This window comes from Callorhinchus milii, unplaced genomic scaffold (assembly GCF_018977255.1).
Source record: "Callorhinchus milii isolate IMCB2004 unplaced genomic scaffold, IMCB_Cmil_1.0 Scaffold28, whole genome shotgun sequence".
In the NCBI taxonomy this organism is placed as follows: Eukaryota; Metazoa; Chordata; class Chondrichthyes; order Chimaeriformes; family Callorhinchidae; genus Callorhinchus; species Callorhinchus milii.
This window is the reverse complement of record NW_024704769.1, coordinates 3,043,587-3,061,848: the sequence shown is the minus strand read 5'-3', so window position 1 is coordinate 3,061,848 and position 18,262 is coordinate 3,043,587. Positions and strand designations below refer to the sequence as shown.

Genomic DNA, 18,262 nt, shown 5'->3' with positions numbered 1-18,262 from the left:
TGCTGTCCTCCGGATGAGGCACTAACCCGAGGTTCCCTCAGTGCCTGTTCGGGCCCACGTCAAAGATGGCACGATTCTCCGCCAGACTGTGAGCTCAAAGGACGGCACCTTCAGCAAGCCAGCACTCCCCCCCCCCCCCAGCGCTGTGTTGGGGCGTCTGCCTAGACTGAGCTCCGAGCGCTGATGTGGGGCCAACACCCTTCTGACTCGATGGAGGATGAGACCGAATTAGCGAATTAAAATAGTCTGTGGGATGTCAGCGAGGTTTGATGTCATCTGTCTTGACAGTCGCTCCCTGTTGCCTGCAGTGTACTCGCACGGACAGATGTCGTAAGATTGAGGAGGAAATGTGTGACTGACGGTTTACATGAACACAGCCTCCGGCCTCTTCCACACTCAGTCAGTCCATCGAGAACCAAATTGGTGATCAAGTGGGAATTGTCTCCTGTGAGGTTAACTAAGCAGACAACATCTATCTATCTATCTCCCTGGTGTCGGTGTGCGTGTGCGTGGTCATGTATGTGTGCGTGCGTGTGTGTGTATGCGTGCTCCGCGTGAAAGGCGCTATATAAATGCACGTTGTTGTTGTGTGCTAGTTTGTGTGTCAGTCTAGCTCAATTGGTAACGCGCTCTCTCTCTCTCTCTCTCTCCTCTGAGTCAAGTAGCACGGAGTCCTGTAACGGAATGGTTTAGAGCCCTCGCCTCGCAAGCGAGAGGGCTTGGGTTCAATTCCCAGGCGGGTCAGGTCAGGGCGAAACCTCAGGGAAGTTTCCTTACTCCACATGTCCGTGCTTACCCAGCAGTCAGTAGGAACCCAGTTGTTAGTCGATCGCCGGTTCGCTTTCCGGGGGTAATAATCCCTTCAAAGCAAAAAATTGTAATAATTTGGTCACTGAATCCCACGACTGTTTGTGGGGGACGCTGCTGTGGGCAATTGGCTGTCGTGTTTCGCCCACAAAATACTCAAGTCAATTCACTTTGTCTGGCAATGGAAGGTTCAGTTGATAACCTCCTTATTGCAATACATCAACAAAGACCAAGACCCAATGCTCTGAGGCAATTCTGTTCCCTTCCATCACCTGTGTGATGAAGCTGGTAAATGTCCCCTTCATTAAACTCACGAGTGCCAGTACCAGCCTGGCTTTATGATGTGGTCCTTCAGTCGTGCTTTGCTGTGCTGTTCCACAAGCTAAATTGGCCTTTTTTTTTGTTTCTCGGCTCATTTGTTGCAGCGAAGATTTTAACTCTGATTCCTGATGGAGAAAAGTGGAGAGTAACCGAGCTTGGACATAGACACAGACACTCGGTTATGTCCGCTAAAGTGTAGGGACTGTGTATTTTGTGGGCGAAAGGCACCAGCCAATTGCGCACAGCAGCGTCCCACGAACGGTCATGGATTGAGTAACCACATGTTGTTTGGTATCATTACCTTCGGAAAGCAATCCGCCAATCGACCGGGTTCCTGCTTAACTGCGAGGCAAACAGGGAAGTAAGGAAACTTGCCTAAGGTTTTGCCCCGTGAGTGAGCTCAACAGGTCGAATGACCTGCTTGCGCGCTGTAAATTAACTTGATGCAGGTTTACACGACTTTGTGTTTTGTTCCTGCTCACCTGAATCCACCTCTTTATCATTTGTCCCTCTGCCCTTTGAGCACCAAGTTCACCTTGTTGCACAAAGGGGAGTCATGAATAATTCCATCTCTATCTCGACGTGATCCCATTTGCCGGCTGTGTCTCCACAATCTCTTGCTGTGTCTCATCTCAGCTGTCAGAAGCTCGCTCCATCTGGGCCCAAAGCCCATTTGCATGCCCTTTGATCAGAAAGCAGGAAAAACCTTGAGACGAATTCTCAGTCGCGAGATTGTGTGAGACATCTTCAAGGCAGCACTTTACACAGCAAAAAAAAAAGTCATCCAACTTCTAGCTGGTAAGTAATGCCCACATTTTTGATGCGATGCCTTTCACGTGGGGAGGAAATCTCGTAAAGCTTCACGGGATATACTGTAAACTAATATTAATTAATAATTCATAACAATCCTTGCATTTGATACAGCGCCTTATCACGTCTTCGAGACGTCTCAAAGCGCTTCACAGGATAGACTGTAAAGTGAATTGACTGTATATTTGGGCGAAACACGGCAGCCAATTGCCAAAGCCCTAACGGGGAGGGTGGTCCCAGCTGGACAAGCAGTGGGAAAGCTTGGCCAGACAGCGATATCAATGTGGGTGTGGGTTTAGCTGGTTAGACTCCAGCAGTTACCCCAACGCACACTCTTGGAGTTTCCCCCAAGCCTTGGCTTCCATTCCAACAATCTTATCTGTGGGATTCCCATGTGTGGGACGCATTGAATTCTCAGCTTGGTTTGGAGACTCTTAAGCTACGGTGATGGATTTCCGCGCGTGTCAGACCCAAAGCCTGACGCTGTGCCAGCCTCCAGGTGTCAACTCACGTTGCTTGTTCCTGGAATAAACTCCATCTCTGTGAGTGGAACTCGCCTCCAGTGGATCATGAAGATGCATGGCAAAGTGGTTACCGGCAATGGATTGATTTATTGGTACTTAAACCTGGTAATAGGCCTATATATCTTCAGAAAAGCTCAACGATCGCTCTCTCAGCTCTCTGAATACAGCGATGCTTTGCCCACTCGCTAAACAGCTCGGAGAGACAGAGACAGAGGGCTGAGTTGTGGCTTGAGGTCGTTCAGACCTCGGGCACAATTCAGCCGCAGAGAGAAACAAGAACACGCTTTGGTTCCTTTCTGATGAAATAATGTCAGCCTGGTTCGGTGTGTTGTGCTCTCGCCTCATTTGTCACAAGGCTGTGGGTTTCAAGAACAAATGAGATTTCTTTTAGGAAATAGCATCTGGGGAGACAGTATAGAGTTTGGGACACGACATGTCAAGCGACTGCCAGGATAGTGGTGGAAGGTGAACTGGATAGACCTTGATCTCCTTTTCTTTAGCAAATTCCTATGTTCAAGCCCCACATCATTGCTTTGAGCTCGCATCCGGGCTGATATTCGGCTCTCCCGAGGCGCTGTTGGAGAAGCGAAGAGAGTTTCTCTCTCTCTGTCGCTGTCCTGGCCAGACAATCCGCCAGATAAAATCAGTCACAAACTTCATGATCGCTCTGTTGAAATTAGGGCCCAGATAATGAAATCTTTTCCGTTCGATGCAGCTTTCAAATTGGGAGGACGCCTCGAAGCGCTTCACAGAATATATTGTAAAGTGTCGTGACTGTATACTTTGTGGTGAAACGCGGCAGCCAATTGCGCACAGCAGCGTCCCCGCAAACAATCGTGGATTGAGTGACCAAATTATTATTATTATTGTTATTATGAGAGATTATTCTTCCCATAAAGCGATCCTCCCATCAATTAACAATCGGGTTCCTGCTTACTGCCAGGCAAACAGAGGCGTGCGTGTGGAGTAAGGAGTAAGGAAAGGTTAAGCTCCGACTGGAATCGAATCCAGGTCCTCTCGCTTGCGAGGCGAGAGCTCTAACCGCCACACCACAGGACTCCATTAGTAACGGAAGAACTTTCATGAGAGCTTGTCTCCTTTTTGAATGTAGCAGCTGAATTGCTATCTCATCCCCAAGTCACTGACAGCAATTGCAGTAACAGGATTGAGCAACGCAACAAGGTTTGGGAGTAAGGCAAGCAGAGGAGTGAACAGGTCGATGAAGAGACAGATGGATTGATGGGCGGTGTAGCATTTTGCTCTGGTGTGTGAAGTTTCGCACTTGGCACCGACTCAAGCTACCGGGCAAGGCATCAGGAAGTTCCCGCTGAGCGTTACAGCTCCCACAGCGGGCAGTCTGTAGTGTGTTTGCTTAGGCAGCGAGAGGCAAATGAGACCGACGGGAGAGAGAGAGAGAGAAGGAGAGGAAGAGAGAGAGCTTTTTAAAAGGCGAATAATGTTTCCGGGAAAACTCCTCAACGCACGATAGGAATAATAATCCTTGTGTTTGATATAGCGCCCTGCCATGTCCTTAAGACGCCTCAAAGCGCTTCGCACGATATACTTGTAAAGTGGAATAGAAACAGAAGTTCGCTGGGGAACACTCGCACTCACGCAGCGGGTCAGGCAGCGTCTACGGAGAGAGGAAAGTAAGTTAAGGTTTCAGGTCCACAACCTTTCGTCAGCACAAAGTGTAGTGACTGTACCTTTTGTGGGCGAAACGCGGCAGCCAATTGTGGAGTGTCCCACAAACAGTCGTGGATTGAGTGACCCAATTTTTTTTTGGTGGGGGTGGTGGGTGCGGGGATTATTACCCCAGAGAGCAATCCGCCAATCGACTAATAACCAGGTACCTGCTTAATGCTAGGCAAAGACCCTTACCCCCACACCCCCCTCCCGCCCCCTCCCCGAGTCTAATTTCAATAGCAATGGCCTCTTATGTATGAGTTGATTATATACAGGACTCCTGTGAGGTATCATAGTGCAGTCTGGAGCCCGGTAGTGCAGCGATTAGCACGAGAGGATTTGGGTTCGATTCAGGAAAAGATGAGCTCAAATGAGAGAAAAAAAGGCACAAGGGAGGGGTGGGTGGGGGGTGGGGGGGGGGATTGGAGGGGGGCGGTGGGGGGAAATAAGATTTCATTGCTGCTTACATGGACATAAGCACCTTTACTCAAGATAGGATCTCTTTCCCTCTGTTAATCTCCGCACTTTTTCTGATGAGTGGCTGGAGGGCAGTCAGTGCTGGCTTGCTGCCCACTGGAACGACTCGGATGATTGAAACTTCAAAGAGGGAGCGAACCTTCTCTTAAGATACCATTTCGCTTCCTTTTTTTTTTCTTTCTTTCTTTCTTTTTTTTTTACAAGTGTTTCGGGCGAATCTTATTTGATTAAAGCGATGTTATCAGGCCCGGCTGTGTCGGCAAATTCATCCCAGACGGCAGATAGCATCTCTGCTGGAAATTACCTCCTGCTCTTTTGACCACCACTTCATTAAGCTGCTGCATCGAGGTGCTGCACGGCGCACGTGATGCGCTCGCCAAGCCTCGCAGTGCACTTTGGCCGGAGAGGTAGGGAGGTGCCCGGGCGGGAAGGGATTTCCGTGCGGGCGAGTCGGAGGAACAAAAAGGTGTAAATCAGGTCACCTCGGATTCAGCCAAAGGAAAACTTGACAGTGGATTTATCCGACTGAAAGTTTATCCCAAAAAGAGTCCTCCCCGGAGCTGGTAAAAGGAGTGTTAAATTATGAATGAAATGTTTATTGCATCGTAAATTAATGTTTAACAGGCTCCATCGGTGTCATTTAAATTGCACCATCAGAGATCCACAGAACTGTACCTTCAAACACACAACTCCAGTGTCATGTCTTGCAGAGTCCTGCGGCTCAGGGGTTAGACCCCTCGCCTCCCAAGCGAGAGGACCCGGGTTTGCTTCCCGGGCGGGTCAGGTCAGGGCGAAACTTCAGGCAAGTTTCCTTACACCACACACACACGCCTCTGTTTACCAGCAGTCAGTTGGAAGTCAGTTGTTAGTCGATTGGCGGATGACTTTTCTGGGGGTAATACACCCTTCAAAACAACATTGGTCACTCAATCCACGACTGCTTGTGCTGTGCGTTTCGCCCGTAAAATACGCGGTCAATTCGCTTTACAGCATATCCCGCGAAGCGCTTCGAGACGTCTCAACGACGTGATAAGGCGCTGGAGATCAAAGGCAAGCATCTTAGACTGAGAGGCGAGAGCCAGGCTGCCACACTTTTGCGAGTTGACGTGCTTTATGGAGCGATCTGTTTGATGTTCTGCGTTGGGGGAACAGAGCTTCACTGCTTGCGTTTAAGAGTTTAAGGGCTGACATCTTGCTGACAGAAACACGGTGTAATTTCAGGCGCAGTTGGCAACCGGGCAGCCGACTGGTTTCACTGATGTGAAAATTGCCTTATGCTTTCCCCCCCAGCGTTGTGTTTTATTTGCCGGGCTGTCAAAATATCCGCACGCGCGCGCGTGTGTGTGTGTGTGTGTGTGCTTCAAGGTAATCTGTAAATTGTCCCGCAGTCTTTTTCCCTCTCCCGTAATCGCGGAGGGTTTCAAAATGTTGACAAAGGTTTGCGCTGTTCCCTCTCTGCAACTCAGAAATTGGTTTCCCTTAACAGCAGAGACTCTTGAGTGATAATTCACTGCCGACGGAATAAGGTTTAAGTGGAGTCCGCTGTTCTCTCCCAAAGCAAGATGAGCTGTGGTTGTTCAGTCCTGTAGTCTAGTGGTTAGAGCCCCCGCCTCGCAAGCGAGAGGACTTGGGTTCGATTCCCAGGGGAGGTGAAACCTCAGACAAATTTCCTTACTCCACACATACACGCGCGCCTCTGTTTACCAGACAGTAAGTAGGAGCCCAGTTGTTAGTACCATTGGCGGATCACCTCCTGGGGGTAATAATCCCACCAAAAAAAATCACAAATTTGGTCACGCAATCCACAACCGTTTGCCGGGACACTGCTGTGCGCAATCAGTTGCCGCCTTTCGCCCACTTTGAGACGTCTCAACGACGTGATAAGGCGCTGTATCGAATGCAATATTATTATTAGTATTATTTGTTGTTATTATTAGGTCGCGGGTCGCGACGGAAATAGAGGGGAATAAGAGAGGGCGAGAGGAGAGAAGAGGAGAGGAGAGGTGGCCATTTGTGTAGAATTGTAAACCCAAAGGCAGACCAGTCTCCGTGCGGTGCAGACTATGTAAGTAATTCAGCTCAACGAGGATGGATAATGAATAGGAATGCTCCACGCTATTATTGCGGTCTGTTCCCATTGAAAGCCCTGCGGAGATTGCTTACAGAGATGGAAATGAACTGAACATGACCTGGCTGGCTCATCGTCAGGGCTGCCCTGGTTCCATTTAGTTCATGCACCAGAACCTATTTAATGGCTTGCGTGCACTTCGCAGCATGTGGCTTGACGTCAGGCAATTTTTTTTTATATATATAAATACTGTATAGATTTGCAGGCCGGGGAGATTGCAAATGGCTGTCAGTCTTTTCCAGCAAATTAGCTCCACCTCAGGGGCAAAGTGAAAGGGTCAGAGAGACTTTGCACCGTTGACCTTGCGATGGAATAAGGACTTCTCAGGGCAACTGCGAAATTGGCTTTGAAAGGGCACTTGTCTGAGAGTTGGTATTTATTATAATAATAATAATAATAATAATAATAACAGCCCTCGCATTTGATACAGCGCCTCATCACGTCTTCGAGACGTCTCAAAGCGCTTCACAGAATATACCGTGAAGTGAAGTGTCTGCGGATTTTGTGGGCGAAACCCGGCAGCCAATTGCGCGCACGGCAGCGTCCCCCACAAGCAGCCGTGGGTTGAGTGACCGCACATTTTGTTTTATTATTTTGCTTTTGTCCCACAATTCGCTCCCATTCATTCTGCTTCGCGGATTAATTTCATCTGCAGAATAATAAATAGTAATAGTAAATAATAATAATAATAATAATAATCCTTGCATTTGATACAGCGCCTTTCATGTTCGGAAAACATCTCGAAGGCCATCGCAGGATACACTGTAAACAACAACAACAACTTGCATTTACACAGCGCCCCCTCACGCAGAGTAGCGTCCTCGAGCGCTCGTGGAGAGAGGGAAGAAGGTCTCCAGGCACGACCTGAAGATGAGGAAGGAAGGGGGCAAGGCGGAGGGATGGATGGAGAGTGTTCCAGAGTTTCGGGGCGTAGCGACGGAATTGGCGTCCGCCGATGGGGGACGCGAGGGTCAGGCAGGAGGCCATGACTGTGAGCAGTGCAAACACCCAGCAGCCAATTTGCACACAGCAAATGTCCCACCAACAGCCGTTAAGAGAACGACTCATTTTTTTTATCGGGGAATTGAGGACCAGAACACCGACCGGGAGGGACAAACTCCCTTCCCTTACAAATAGCACCGCGGGAGATCTTTAGAGGGAGCTCGGCTTAACGTCTTGTCCGGCGTTTGATAATTTCAGCTCAAACAATCCAGATTTTTTTTAAAAAATTCCTCTGTGTTATTCCCACTTACAGTCTATGAGCTCGGGCCCAACATGGATTGATGAGCGAGAGCTGTGTGTCATTTATCATTCATGCTGAATGCCTGAGTAACTATTTGCCTAAAGGCAGAAAGGCTGTGTGAGTGCTTCAATTCATTTATATTATTGTAGCCTTTTGATATGACATTTTTCGCTCAAATTAAAAGCAACTGACCGTGAGTTAGGTTTACGAGGAAATTATGCACCGTCACAATTCCCTCGCTCTCCTCTGCTCAAAACCTCCGGAGCATCGCGAGTCTGTGCCCAGCCTCAGGAACCGGGTAGACAGCCAAGAGAGAGACCCGCCGTAGAGGGTGTGGGCTCAAAGCGCTTCACGGAAAAACTGGGAATAATAATAATAATAATAATAATAATCCTTGCATTCGATGCGGCGCCTTCTCACGTCTTTTCGACACGTCCCAAAGCGCTTCACAGAACATACTGTCAAGTGTGGTGACTGTGTATTTTGTGCCAATCGCGCCCAGCAGCGTCCCACCAACAGTTTCTTTTTTTGGAGGAGGATTATTATCCCCCGGAAAGCAATCTGCCAATCGACTGACAACCGGGTTCCCACTTACTGCTGGGCAGACAGAGGCGTGTGGAGTAAAGAAAATTGCCCAACATTTCGCCCCGGCTGGGAATCGAAGCCCGGTCTCTCACTTGCGAGGCGGGTGCTCTAACCGCTGAGCTACAGGTTGCCACGATTATTAATGGAGCGCTGTGTGGAGCGAGGAACAGGTTGGTGGGGCGTTTGTTTGAAGCCTAAACTCCGACACGGACCAGTTGGGCCGAATGGCCTGTCTCTGTTCTGTGTCGCTCTACATTACTCTGTGCTCAGGGTTCAGTGGGTTTGTCGAATTGAGTTGCTTGCCGGGTTGGATGTGGGTCTGAGCGCCCCGGACAGCTCATTGTGCCGCTTGTCGTGTAATATCCCATCTCAGACAGCGTGTGGGTCCGTGCGCGCGCGCGCGGGTGCGTGTGTGTGTGCGCGCGCCTATGTGTGCATGTGTGTGTGTACCAAATCCCTGACTGTCCACAAAATACACCCGTCAATTCACTTTACACTCTATCCTCTCAAGCGCTTGGAGACGTCTCGAAGACGTGATAAGGCGCTGTGTCAAATGCAAGGATTATTATTTGTATTATTATTAAAATGTCCCGTAATTCAGATCCCGAAGCAGTGCGGAGCGCGCAGGGAATGCAAGAGCAGAATGGATCGCTTAAGGTTAATTCTGCCAATAGCTTTCTGTTTGGAGCGGTATTGAATTTTCGTTTCTCTAACAGCAAAGTGGTAGAAAGAGAAGTATAACTGTTGGAGCAAACAAATTGCAGGGAAGAATTTTTCTTTCTCTGCACAGCGTAAAAAGGCACAGAAGCAGCAGGCAGCGAGTTAATAACAAAATCCCCCACTGCGACCAGACTCGCTGTGCTTTCTGTACATGGGGGGGGATGGTTTCTGAAGCGATCGACGTTCACTTTTAACAATTACAGCTGTTAGCTACCTCAATCATTATTAACAGTCCTGACAGTGTTGGGTTAACAACTTGCGTTTACATACAGCCCCCTCATGCAGCGTAGCGTCCCAGAGCGCTTGACAGTGGCGGAGCACGACTGGATTAAATAATAATTATAATAATAATCCTTGCATTTGCATATAGCCTTTCGAGCCGTCGCAAAGCGCTTCGCAGAATATACTGTGCGCCTTGTGGGCGGGGGAGCGGTTGAGGTGGGGGTAGTGTCTCAGAGCGCTTAAGTAACGTAGAAAACGTCATTAAAAATAAAGAAAGAAAGAAAATAAAAAAAGTGATAATTTGGTCACTTCAGTCCACGACTTGTGGGACCCCGTTGCGTGCAATTGGCTGCCGCGTTTCGCCCGCAAAATACACAGTTACTACGCTTTACAGTTTTCTCCGTGAAGAACGTGAGTGTGTGTGCGTGTGAGTGTGTGTGTGTGTGCGAGTGAGAGTGTGTGTGAGTGAGAGTGTGTGTGTGTGTGAGTGAGTGAGTGAGTGTGTGTGTGTGTGAGAGTGTGTGTGTGTGAGTGAGTGAGTGAGTGTGTGTGTGTGTGAGACTGTGTGTGTGTGTGAGTGAGTGTACGTACGCGTGTGATCTCCCTGAAGAATCAGGTTTAATGAGCACTCACTTGCCCTTGTAACTGCATTGTACCAATTAGTGCACACCCTTTGAGTCCTTGTGTCCAGCGAGCATGAAGGTATAAAACAACAGGCGGCAGATTAGTGTAATGAATTAGCTTGCAAAGGAATTCGAGTCTTACAGTGTGTGGCATGTCATTGTCATTACATTACCTTTCATTAATATCTCCGGAGCACCCTCGCACTTGTCTGCATTACATTAACACCAGCGTTGACATGTAAAATATGCAGCCGCCCTTCAACGAAAGCATTGCACGGTTGCTCTCCTTGTCAGTTCTTCCCCCAGGCGCTTCTTTGAGAGATCATCCCAGTTTGGCTGGATTTGAACTCCCACCGTCGAAAAATAATTAATCATAATCCTTGTGTTTGATATCGGGTTTCGGGACCAGAGGACATCTCGAAGCGCTTCACAAGATTCGCTTTAAAGTGTTCATAATAATAATAATCCTTGCTTTTGATATAGTGATTGGCTAATTTATCTGTGGGGCGGTGGGCGGAGGGGTGGGGGGGGTAGTGTCGGTCAGGAAACCGACTGGCAGAGAGAAACTCCCTTCTCTTTTCCGATCATATTTAACGTCCGCCTGAATAGGCAGACGGGACCTTGGTTTAACGTCTCAACCGAAGGACGGCACCTCGGACAGCCTGACACACCCCAGCGCTGCATTGGAACATCATCGTAATCCTCGCATTAATCCTTAGATAAGTGCCAGGCTCCGGCCTCCTGCACGTCCCTCGTGCTCTCCATTCCACCGCACTTTCAGCCACTACGCCCCCCCCTCCCCCCAAACTCTGGAGCGCTCTTCCTCCATCCCCGCGGCTTGCCCCCAAGTCGTGCCTGAAGACCCTCTTTGACCGCCCCCCCCCCCCCACCACCGGCTCTGCCACTGTCGAGCCCCCGCCCTGCGTGAGGGGGCGCTGGGTAAATGCAAGTTGTTGTTCTCGCGACATTGAGGGCTTCACAGGATGGACATACTGTACAAGTGCGGTGACTGGTGTGTTCGATGTCCTTTGCCGACAGGGACCAAGACAGGAAATGGGCTGCCCGCCTCCGTGCCCTCCGCCCCGGAGACACTGCCTCGCTTCCTGACGGAGCCGGTCAACTCCTACATTGTGAAGAACAACCCCATTAAGCTGTGGTGCAAGGCTATGCCGGCTATGCAGATCTTTTTCAAGTGCAACGGAGACTGGGTTCATCAGGATGAACACTGGACCGCGGAGAGTCTGGATGAACACACAGGTAACCCCAGCTCCTTCACATGCCCCGCCACCCCCCCAAACCCAACCCAACCCCCATCCACGCACCCACCAACCTAGGGTGAAAATATTCCTTGAAGATGGGTACAGACTCAGTGCCAGCATCAAAGATGGTCCCCTCCCTCCCTACCGACTGCTCAGGCGCTGTGCCAGCATCAAATAAAGCTGCCTCTCGCCAACCCCCTCCCATTGCATTTGGTCCAGCGCCTTATCACGAGGGTGGGGTGGGGGGGGGGGTGGCGGGGGAAGGAAGCGTTGAATTGTCCTTCGGGTGAGACGTCGGAAAAGAGAAGGGAAGTTTCTCTCTCCCAGTCCGTGTCCTGTGGGAAGGTCGTTGCTGAAGGATGGAGACTTGTCCTTCTCTGTGCCCTCCACTGCGCATTTTGTGAATTTTCATTAGAAACTGCTCGCTGCTTTCTTGCTCCTAATCCGTTACCAACGTCATTTGGCACATCCTCGTGCCCTGTGTTCTTTGTTTAAGCAAACATTGCTTTACCTCCCTTTGTGTGAGCCGCTGTGACAATGAACTCGTGCCCTGATCTCCTTCCCCCACTCATCTGCAACTCGCATTTATTTTCCTGGCGAGGATTTTCTCAGCTTGGTGCCTTGGCAAGCGCTGCCTTCATTTAAGACCTAATTCCCCTGCTCTCTCCCTGTGCCCTCGCCCTTACATTGTTCCAAGGCTGGAGCACTCGTGTCAGTTGTTTCACGGGGTTTGAGTTTGTGAGAAAGCCCAGAGATGGGAAGGTTACACACTGCTGGGTAACCAGAGGCGTGTGCGCGCGCGTGTGTGTGCGTGTGTGGAGTAAGGAAACTTGCCCAAGGTTTCGCCCTGACCTGTCCTGCCCGTGAGTAGAAACTCAGGTCCTCTCGCTGGCGAGGCGAGGCGAGGGCTCTAACCACTGAGCTACAGGGCTCCACTGAAACTGAATAGGACTCAGATGAATGTGCAAATTAGGGGATTATGCCATTTATAAAGATAAGATTTATGCACGTTTGACTGCAGGAGCTCGGAAGTGCAAGGGCGTGGAGGGATCTGTAGGTGAATGCAATACTAAACTTCTGAAGGATTGGTTCAGTGATAAGAGCTGGCAAAGGAGCAAATGTTTGAGTAATTCGCCTGAAGCCAAGGTTAGAAATCACAGCTGGAAAGAGATACACAGTGACGCGGAGCCACATAAAAGCTACTGGAAGGGAAAAATTAATTAACGTTATTCATGACCGGAGTGGGAATAAAACAAGAGGCCACTAAATTCAGACTATTTCGGAAATAGTAATTAAATTTGCAAAGCTGCCATTTCACCCTTAGCCGAGCCTTAACTGTATGTTTTGCCCACAGTCAATTCACTTTACATTGCATTCCGTGCAGGACTTTGAGACGACTCCACAATGTGTGAAGGCGCTGTGTCAAACGCAAGGATTATTATTATAGATTAACGCAAGTTCTTTTGGTGTAATTGGCCTCTTCAAAGGTTCCCTGTACCAAGGAACGACCAGATAATAATAATAAACCTTGCATTTGATACAGCACCCTTCAAGGCGTCTCAAAGCGCTTCACAGGATATACTGCAAAGTGTAGCGACTGTATATTTTGTGGGCGAAACGCGGCAGCCAATTGCGCACAGCAGCGTCCCCCACAGACAGCCGTGGATTGAGTGACCAAATATTTTGAGAAGGAATATTACCCCCAATCGACGGGTTTCCTGCTTACTGCTGGATAAACAGAGACGAGCGCTCGGGAGCGCACGTGTGTGTGTGTGTGTGTGTGTGTGTGGAGTAAGGAAACTCGCTTGAGGTTTCGCCCGGGAATCGAACCTTGCGAGGTGAGTGGTCCAATCACTGAACGAAAGGACTCCTCAGAGCGATACGGAGTGAGCCAAAGCATTCAGAAGCGGATAGGAAGGAGCGAAAGACTTGGATTCTGCTCCTGTCACAATTCCGTGTGTATGTTCAGGGATGATTTGCAATTCTGTTGCCCCAATTAGGTTGGGAGCCAGTGAGGAAGGCACATGAATTATTGAACCTGAACACCAGGGAAGTTCCAAGTAACAAACATGTTCATCCTTAAAGTTTCTTCATTAACTTTTCATCAGACAATCTCCCAGTTTTGGGATTATTAGGCTCAGTTTTCCACTGTGTCACCTCCAAGGATTTGAAAGTGTATCTCGTTTCGTCTCTCTCTTCCCCCTCTCATTCCCCTTTGCGAGCGGAATAGAGGGTATAAATAGCGACCATTTCAGTCTCATATGGTTCTGCGAAACTAACTAGCTCTCTCACTCTCTCCTCCTTTGCTCGCTCCGTCTCTCACTGGGTCTGTCCCTTTACTCACTCCCTCACTCGCTCGCTTACTCTCTCGCTTCCTGCCACACTCACTCCTTCCCTTGCTCCCTAACCCGCTCGCTCGCTCCCTCCCATCCCTCGCTCGCTAGTCCACGCGATTTCTCCCCCCTCTACTTTTACAAAAGAAATCGAGACGCGTGAAAGACTCGGAGTATAAAACCCAACATGGGTTGGGCTGAATGGCAACCTTTTTGTGCAAAATCACTCAATGTAAGTGATTTCCTCTCTCTCTCTCTCTCTCTCCCTCTCCTGCGTCTCCTCCCCCCCCCCTCTCTCTCCCTCTCTCCCTCCCCCTCTCCCCCTCTTTACAGCCTGAGCCATGAGCTCTGAGAGCAACCAATTACCGGGTGAGGGTGGTATTTGGCTCTGCACTTTACAGTATAACCTACAAAGAGCTGTGAGTGATTTAAGCCGTTGATTGAGGGAAAGTGCACACAATTGAATCGTGTAATGCAAGTGACCCATTTTTCCGCAAAATTGGATTAACTGTTAAGGGTCACGTTCAGATGTGATGGTTAAGTGATTTCCTCAGCCCCTTGTCGTAAGCCGACTCAAAGTGGAGTCCTGTAGCTCAGCGGTTAGACAACTCGCCTCGCAAGCGAGAGGAACCGGGTTCGATTCCCGGGCGGGGCAGGGCGAACCATTAGGCAAGTTTCCTTACCGCGCACACACACGCGCACACGCGTGATAAGGCGCTGTGTCAAGTGCACGGATTATTATTATTTTATCTCTGGGACGTAGTTGGAACAATTCACACGAAAGTGATCTGGAATTTGGCAGTTTTTTCTCTCCCGACCCGAAAAAAAATCCTCCAGGTCGATCGGATCAATTGCTCGCTCACTCCAAAGCTGTTTTGGGGCATTTACTCTGTTCAAATTGTCCCCCAGTGTCTGCGTATAAAATAATAGTGTAGCTCATCCACCGTTCCCGGAGGCGAGTGCTACACAAACCGGGCTGACTTCATCGCAAAGTGCGATTCATCGAGAGTTTGATTTCCCGCGTGCGATTTTGCTTTTAATTTAATTTAAAGGAATGAAGATTCACGAGGTTCTCATCAACGTGTCGAGACAACAGGTGGAGGATTTTCACGGGCCAGAGGATTACTGGTGTCTGTGTGTGGCCTGGAATCAGCTGGGGACGAGCAAGAGCAGAAAAGCCACTGTCCGAATAGCATGTAAGCAACTGTGTCCGCGACTCACTTCACAACAATAATAATAATCCTGGCATTTGATAAAGCACCTTAACACCTATTTGAGACGTCTCAAACCGCTGCACAGGATACACTGTCCACTCTCCTCGCTGCTTATCTGCAGAGGACAGAGAGAGGTGTCTCAATCATGGGATGAGGCGCTATATCCAATGCAAGGATTATCATGATTACTTTTAATTTTATTATGTGCGTCCTTCAAATAGATCTGCGGAAAAACTTTGAGCAAGATCCACAAGGGAAGGAGATTCCACTGGACAGGAAAATTATCCTCCACTGCAGACCTCCAGAGGGAGTTCCCACAGCAGAGGTAACGCAACAATATTCAGCCGTGCTAAACAGGGACAAATAAAAGGCCTCTCTCTCTCTCTCTGTTAGATTTTGCCCACAAAATAAAGTCGATTCACTTTACAGTATATTCTGTGAAACGCTTTGAGACATCTCGAAGACATGATAAGGCGCTGTATCAAATGCAAGAGTTATTATATATTATATATATATATATATTATTTGCAGATCATTTTGTCTCCCAGTAGATCAATTTCAAGCTCTTCACCCTCACCTTCAAATCCATCCCCTCTCGAGCCACGTAGGACTCCTGTGAAACTTTTGAGATTGCGATCAGAGAGTGTGCGAGAGAGAAACACATAATAATAATAATAATAATAATAATAATAATCCTTGCAATTTGATTTAGTGCCTTATCACGTTGTTGAGACTTCTCAATATTCTGTGAAGTGGATTAACTATTTTGCGGGCGAAATGCGGTGCTGTATCAAATGCAAGGATTATTACTATTATTAAGGCGTGGTATTAAATGTGAGGGTTATTATTAGTGCGCTGGTCTGTCGTCATTTCAGAGAAATGCTCTCTTAGTAAGGACGTCAGATTGCTATCCACATGAAAATCACTCATCATTTAATTAAACTGCAGATTCCATTTGGCAAGCTTTTTAGGCAATTAAATCCGTCTCTATAATCTCTCTCTCGCTGTTTGTGTTTTAAAGTGCAAAAAAAAATCCCTAACTCCAGAAAAATGAGACTAAAATGTATTGAAAAGCCCAAACCCTTTGGTTAATTCTCGGCCACTGGCTATAATTTTATTTTTTCGGGTCCTTTCTCATTAAGAAAGCCCTTCGTCCCATTTGATCTCATCCCTCCAGAACAGCCACACTCTCGTTTCCCCCCACCCCCCTGCCCGCCCCCCCCCCCACACAGCATTGAGCTGCTGGCCTCCACCGCCCCATTCCCCTCTACCCCTTCCTGGTAACCCTCTTCCAGTCGATCACTCCCCTCTGGGTAAATCTTTGCGGAGTGCTGTAGCGTATGGGTTAACGCCCTCGCTTCGCAAGCGGGTTCGATTCCCGGACGGGACAGGGCGAAACCTCAAGTTTCCTTACTCCACACGCACACACGCACACGCACACACACACGCGCCTCTCTGTTTACGTCGCAGTAAATAGGAATGTGTGTGTGTGTGTGTGTGTGACAGCTAAGCCACACGTGGGCTAATCTCTATCAGGCTCCTAGTGTGACCTGCTCACCTCTCACTTGGGTGTGCTGACTCCAAACGTAGCGGCAGCAGAGAGATTTATAAGCCGTAGCTGGGGACCGATTGACTGGCTCACGTAATGAGAGAGATATTAAACAAAGTGAAGGTAAGAGGTGCTTTTTAGCTGTGCGTGGCTGTACTCTGATTAAGCGATTGAATATGCCCTCTGCGGATTAATTTCAACAAAGCAATGGGTAATCTAATGCACGCTGGACTCCCGAGCGTGAATGATGAATGCAGACGAAGGAAGATTAATGGGTTCAATTGATGAAATAACAGAAGCAACGTAAAGATGTAAGAGAAGGAGATAGATTCAGTGATAGGGCACTTTTGATTAATCATCTCCTTGTAATTTCTGCTGACAGCGATTCCTTTCACCCCTGGATAATATCCGTTTGCCACCAAATTCAGTCTTAGAAAAGTAATAATAATCCTTGCATTTGATATCGTACTTTATCACATCATCGAGACGTCTCAAAGCGCTTCAGAATACACTGTAAAGTGGAGTGACTGTATATTTTGTGGGCGACATTGCGCGCATCAGTCTTATTATTGACTGGTTTGTTTTCTGGGGAGGGATTATTAGCCCCGATAAAGCCAATCGACTATCCAACTGGGGTTCTCTGGCTTGCGAGGCGAGTGCTCTAACCACTGAGCTACAGGACAGTTCCACCGTCTGAGGAGGTGCTTTGAGGATGGATTAGCGAGCGTTGCCAGGAGAGGGCAGATGGGACAAGAGCAGCTGTGTTGACCGCTGTAAATATGGGTTGGCTCAGGGCAGCTTGTTTGGCGAACTCGCTGTCAGTCAGCATGTGGCAATTATCGCCAGTAATTGGAACAAATGTACCAATTAGACAAATGTCTCCCTCGACACTCAATGCGGGGTTATTGAGCAAATCCATTTCCGTCCTTGCTACAGTTTCCGCTATAGATCTTTCGATTATTGGCACCCCCCTGAACTGCAGTTTGGACTCAGATTGCGATGCAGAGGGTGTTTTGCCTGAATCAGCGCCTCTCTCTGGGTTCTGCCTTGGTTTGGGACAACTGGGCGACGAAGGGAGGGAGAGACGGATAGGAAAGGAAGAAAACGAGAGGGAGGAAAACAATAATAATCATTGCGTCTGACACAGCGCCTTATCACGCCTTCGAGAGGTCTCAAAGAGCCTCACAGGATACACTGCAAAGAGTAGCGACTGCGGGTTTTGCGGCCGAAGGAGCAAGCGAGAGAAAGAAAAAATAATTTGAGTTATTATATTGCTTTCAGGAGGTGTCCGCCTGTCTCAGTCGATCGCACTCTCTCCTCTGAGTCAGGACTTTGAACTCACAGTCTAGGCTGATGCTCCAGTTGCAGTACTGGGGGGGGGGGGGAGAAGGTATTTGGTGGGTGAGGCGGGAGGGGAAAATATCTATGGCCTTTTCAGGCGGACGTTGAAGATCCCGTGGCGCTGTTCGAAAAGAGAAGGACGTTTCTCCCAATTCCCCCCCCAGTTAAAATCGGTCAATTACTTGCTGGCTATCTGCGGGAATGTTTGGACCGCGATAAGGGACCTTTGCAAACGGAGGCATTGTTATTTTTACTGACGAGAAGGAAAATGTGCTGCTTGCGAGATTGTTTCCACTTTCCGCAGAATGTTCTGAGGTCTTGAACCACATTAGCTGTACTGGGAGGCACTGACTCACAGGCAAACGCCTAAAAGGATAACACGTTTAATTTTAATTTGGGATGAAAACTGAAAGCAATCAC

At 48.7% G+C, this 18,262-nt stretch overlaps 1 protein-coding gene across 3 annotated transcripts in view; it reads left to right on the top strand.

Moving 5' to 3' along the window:
* LOC103189002 (netrin receptor UNC5D) overlaps nt 1-18,262 on the top strand; it is a 46,198-nt gene that overhangs the window by 17,228 nt on the left and 10,708 nt on the right. For 2 of the 3 annotated variants that reach the window (XM_042344536.1, XM_042344535.1), the window contains exons 2-4: nt 11,185-11,403; nt 14,791-14,934; nt 15,174-15,277. In XM_042344536.1, coding sequence (XP_042200470.1) covers nt 11,185-11,403; nt 14,791-14,934; nt 15,174-15,277 — 467 coding nt within the window. The remainder of the gene's footprint in view (nt 1-11,184; nt 11,404-14,790; nt 14,935-15,173; nt 15,278-18,262) is intronic. The other variant, XM_042344537.1, reaches the window with a different exon arrangement.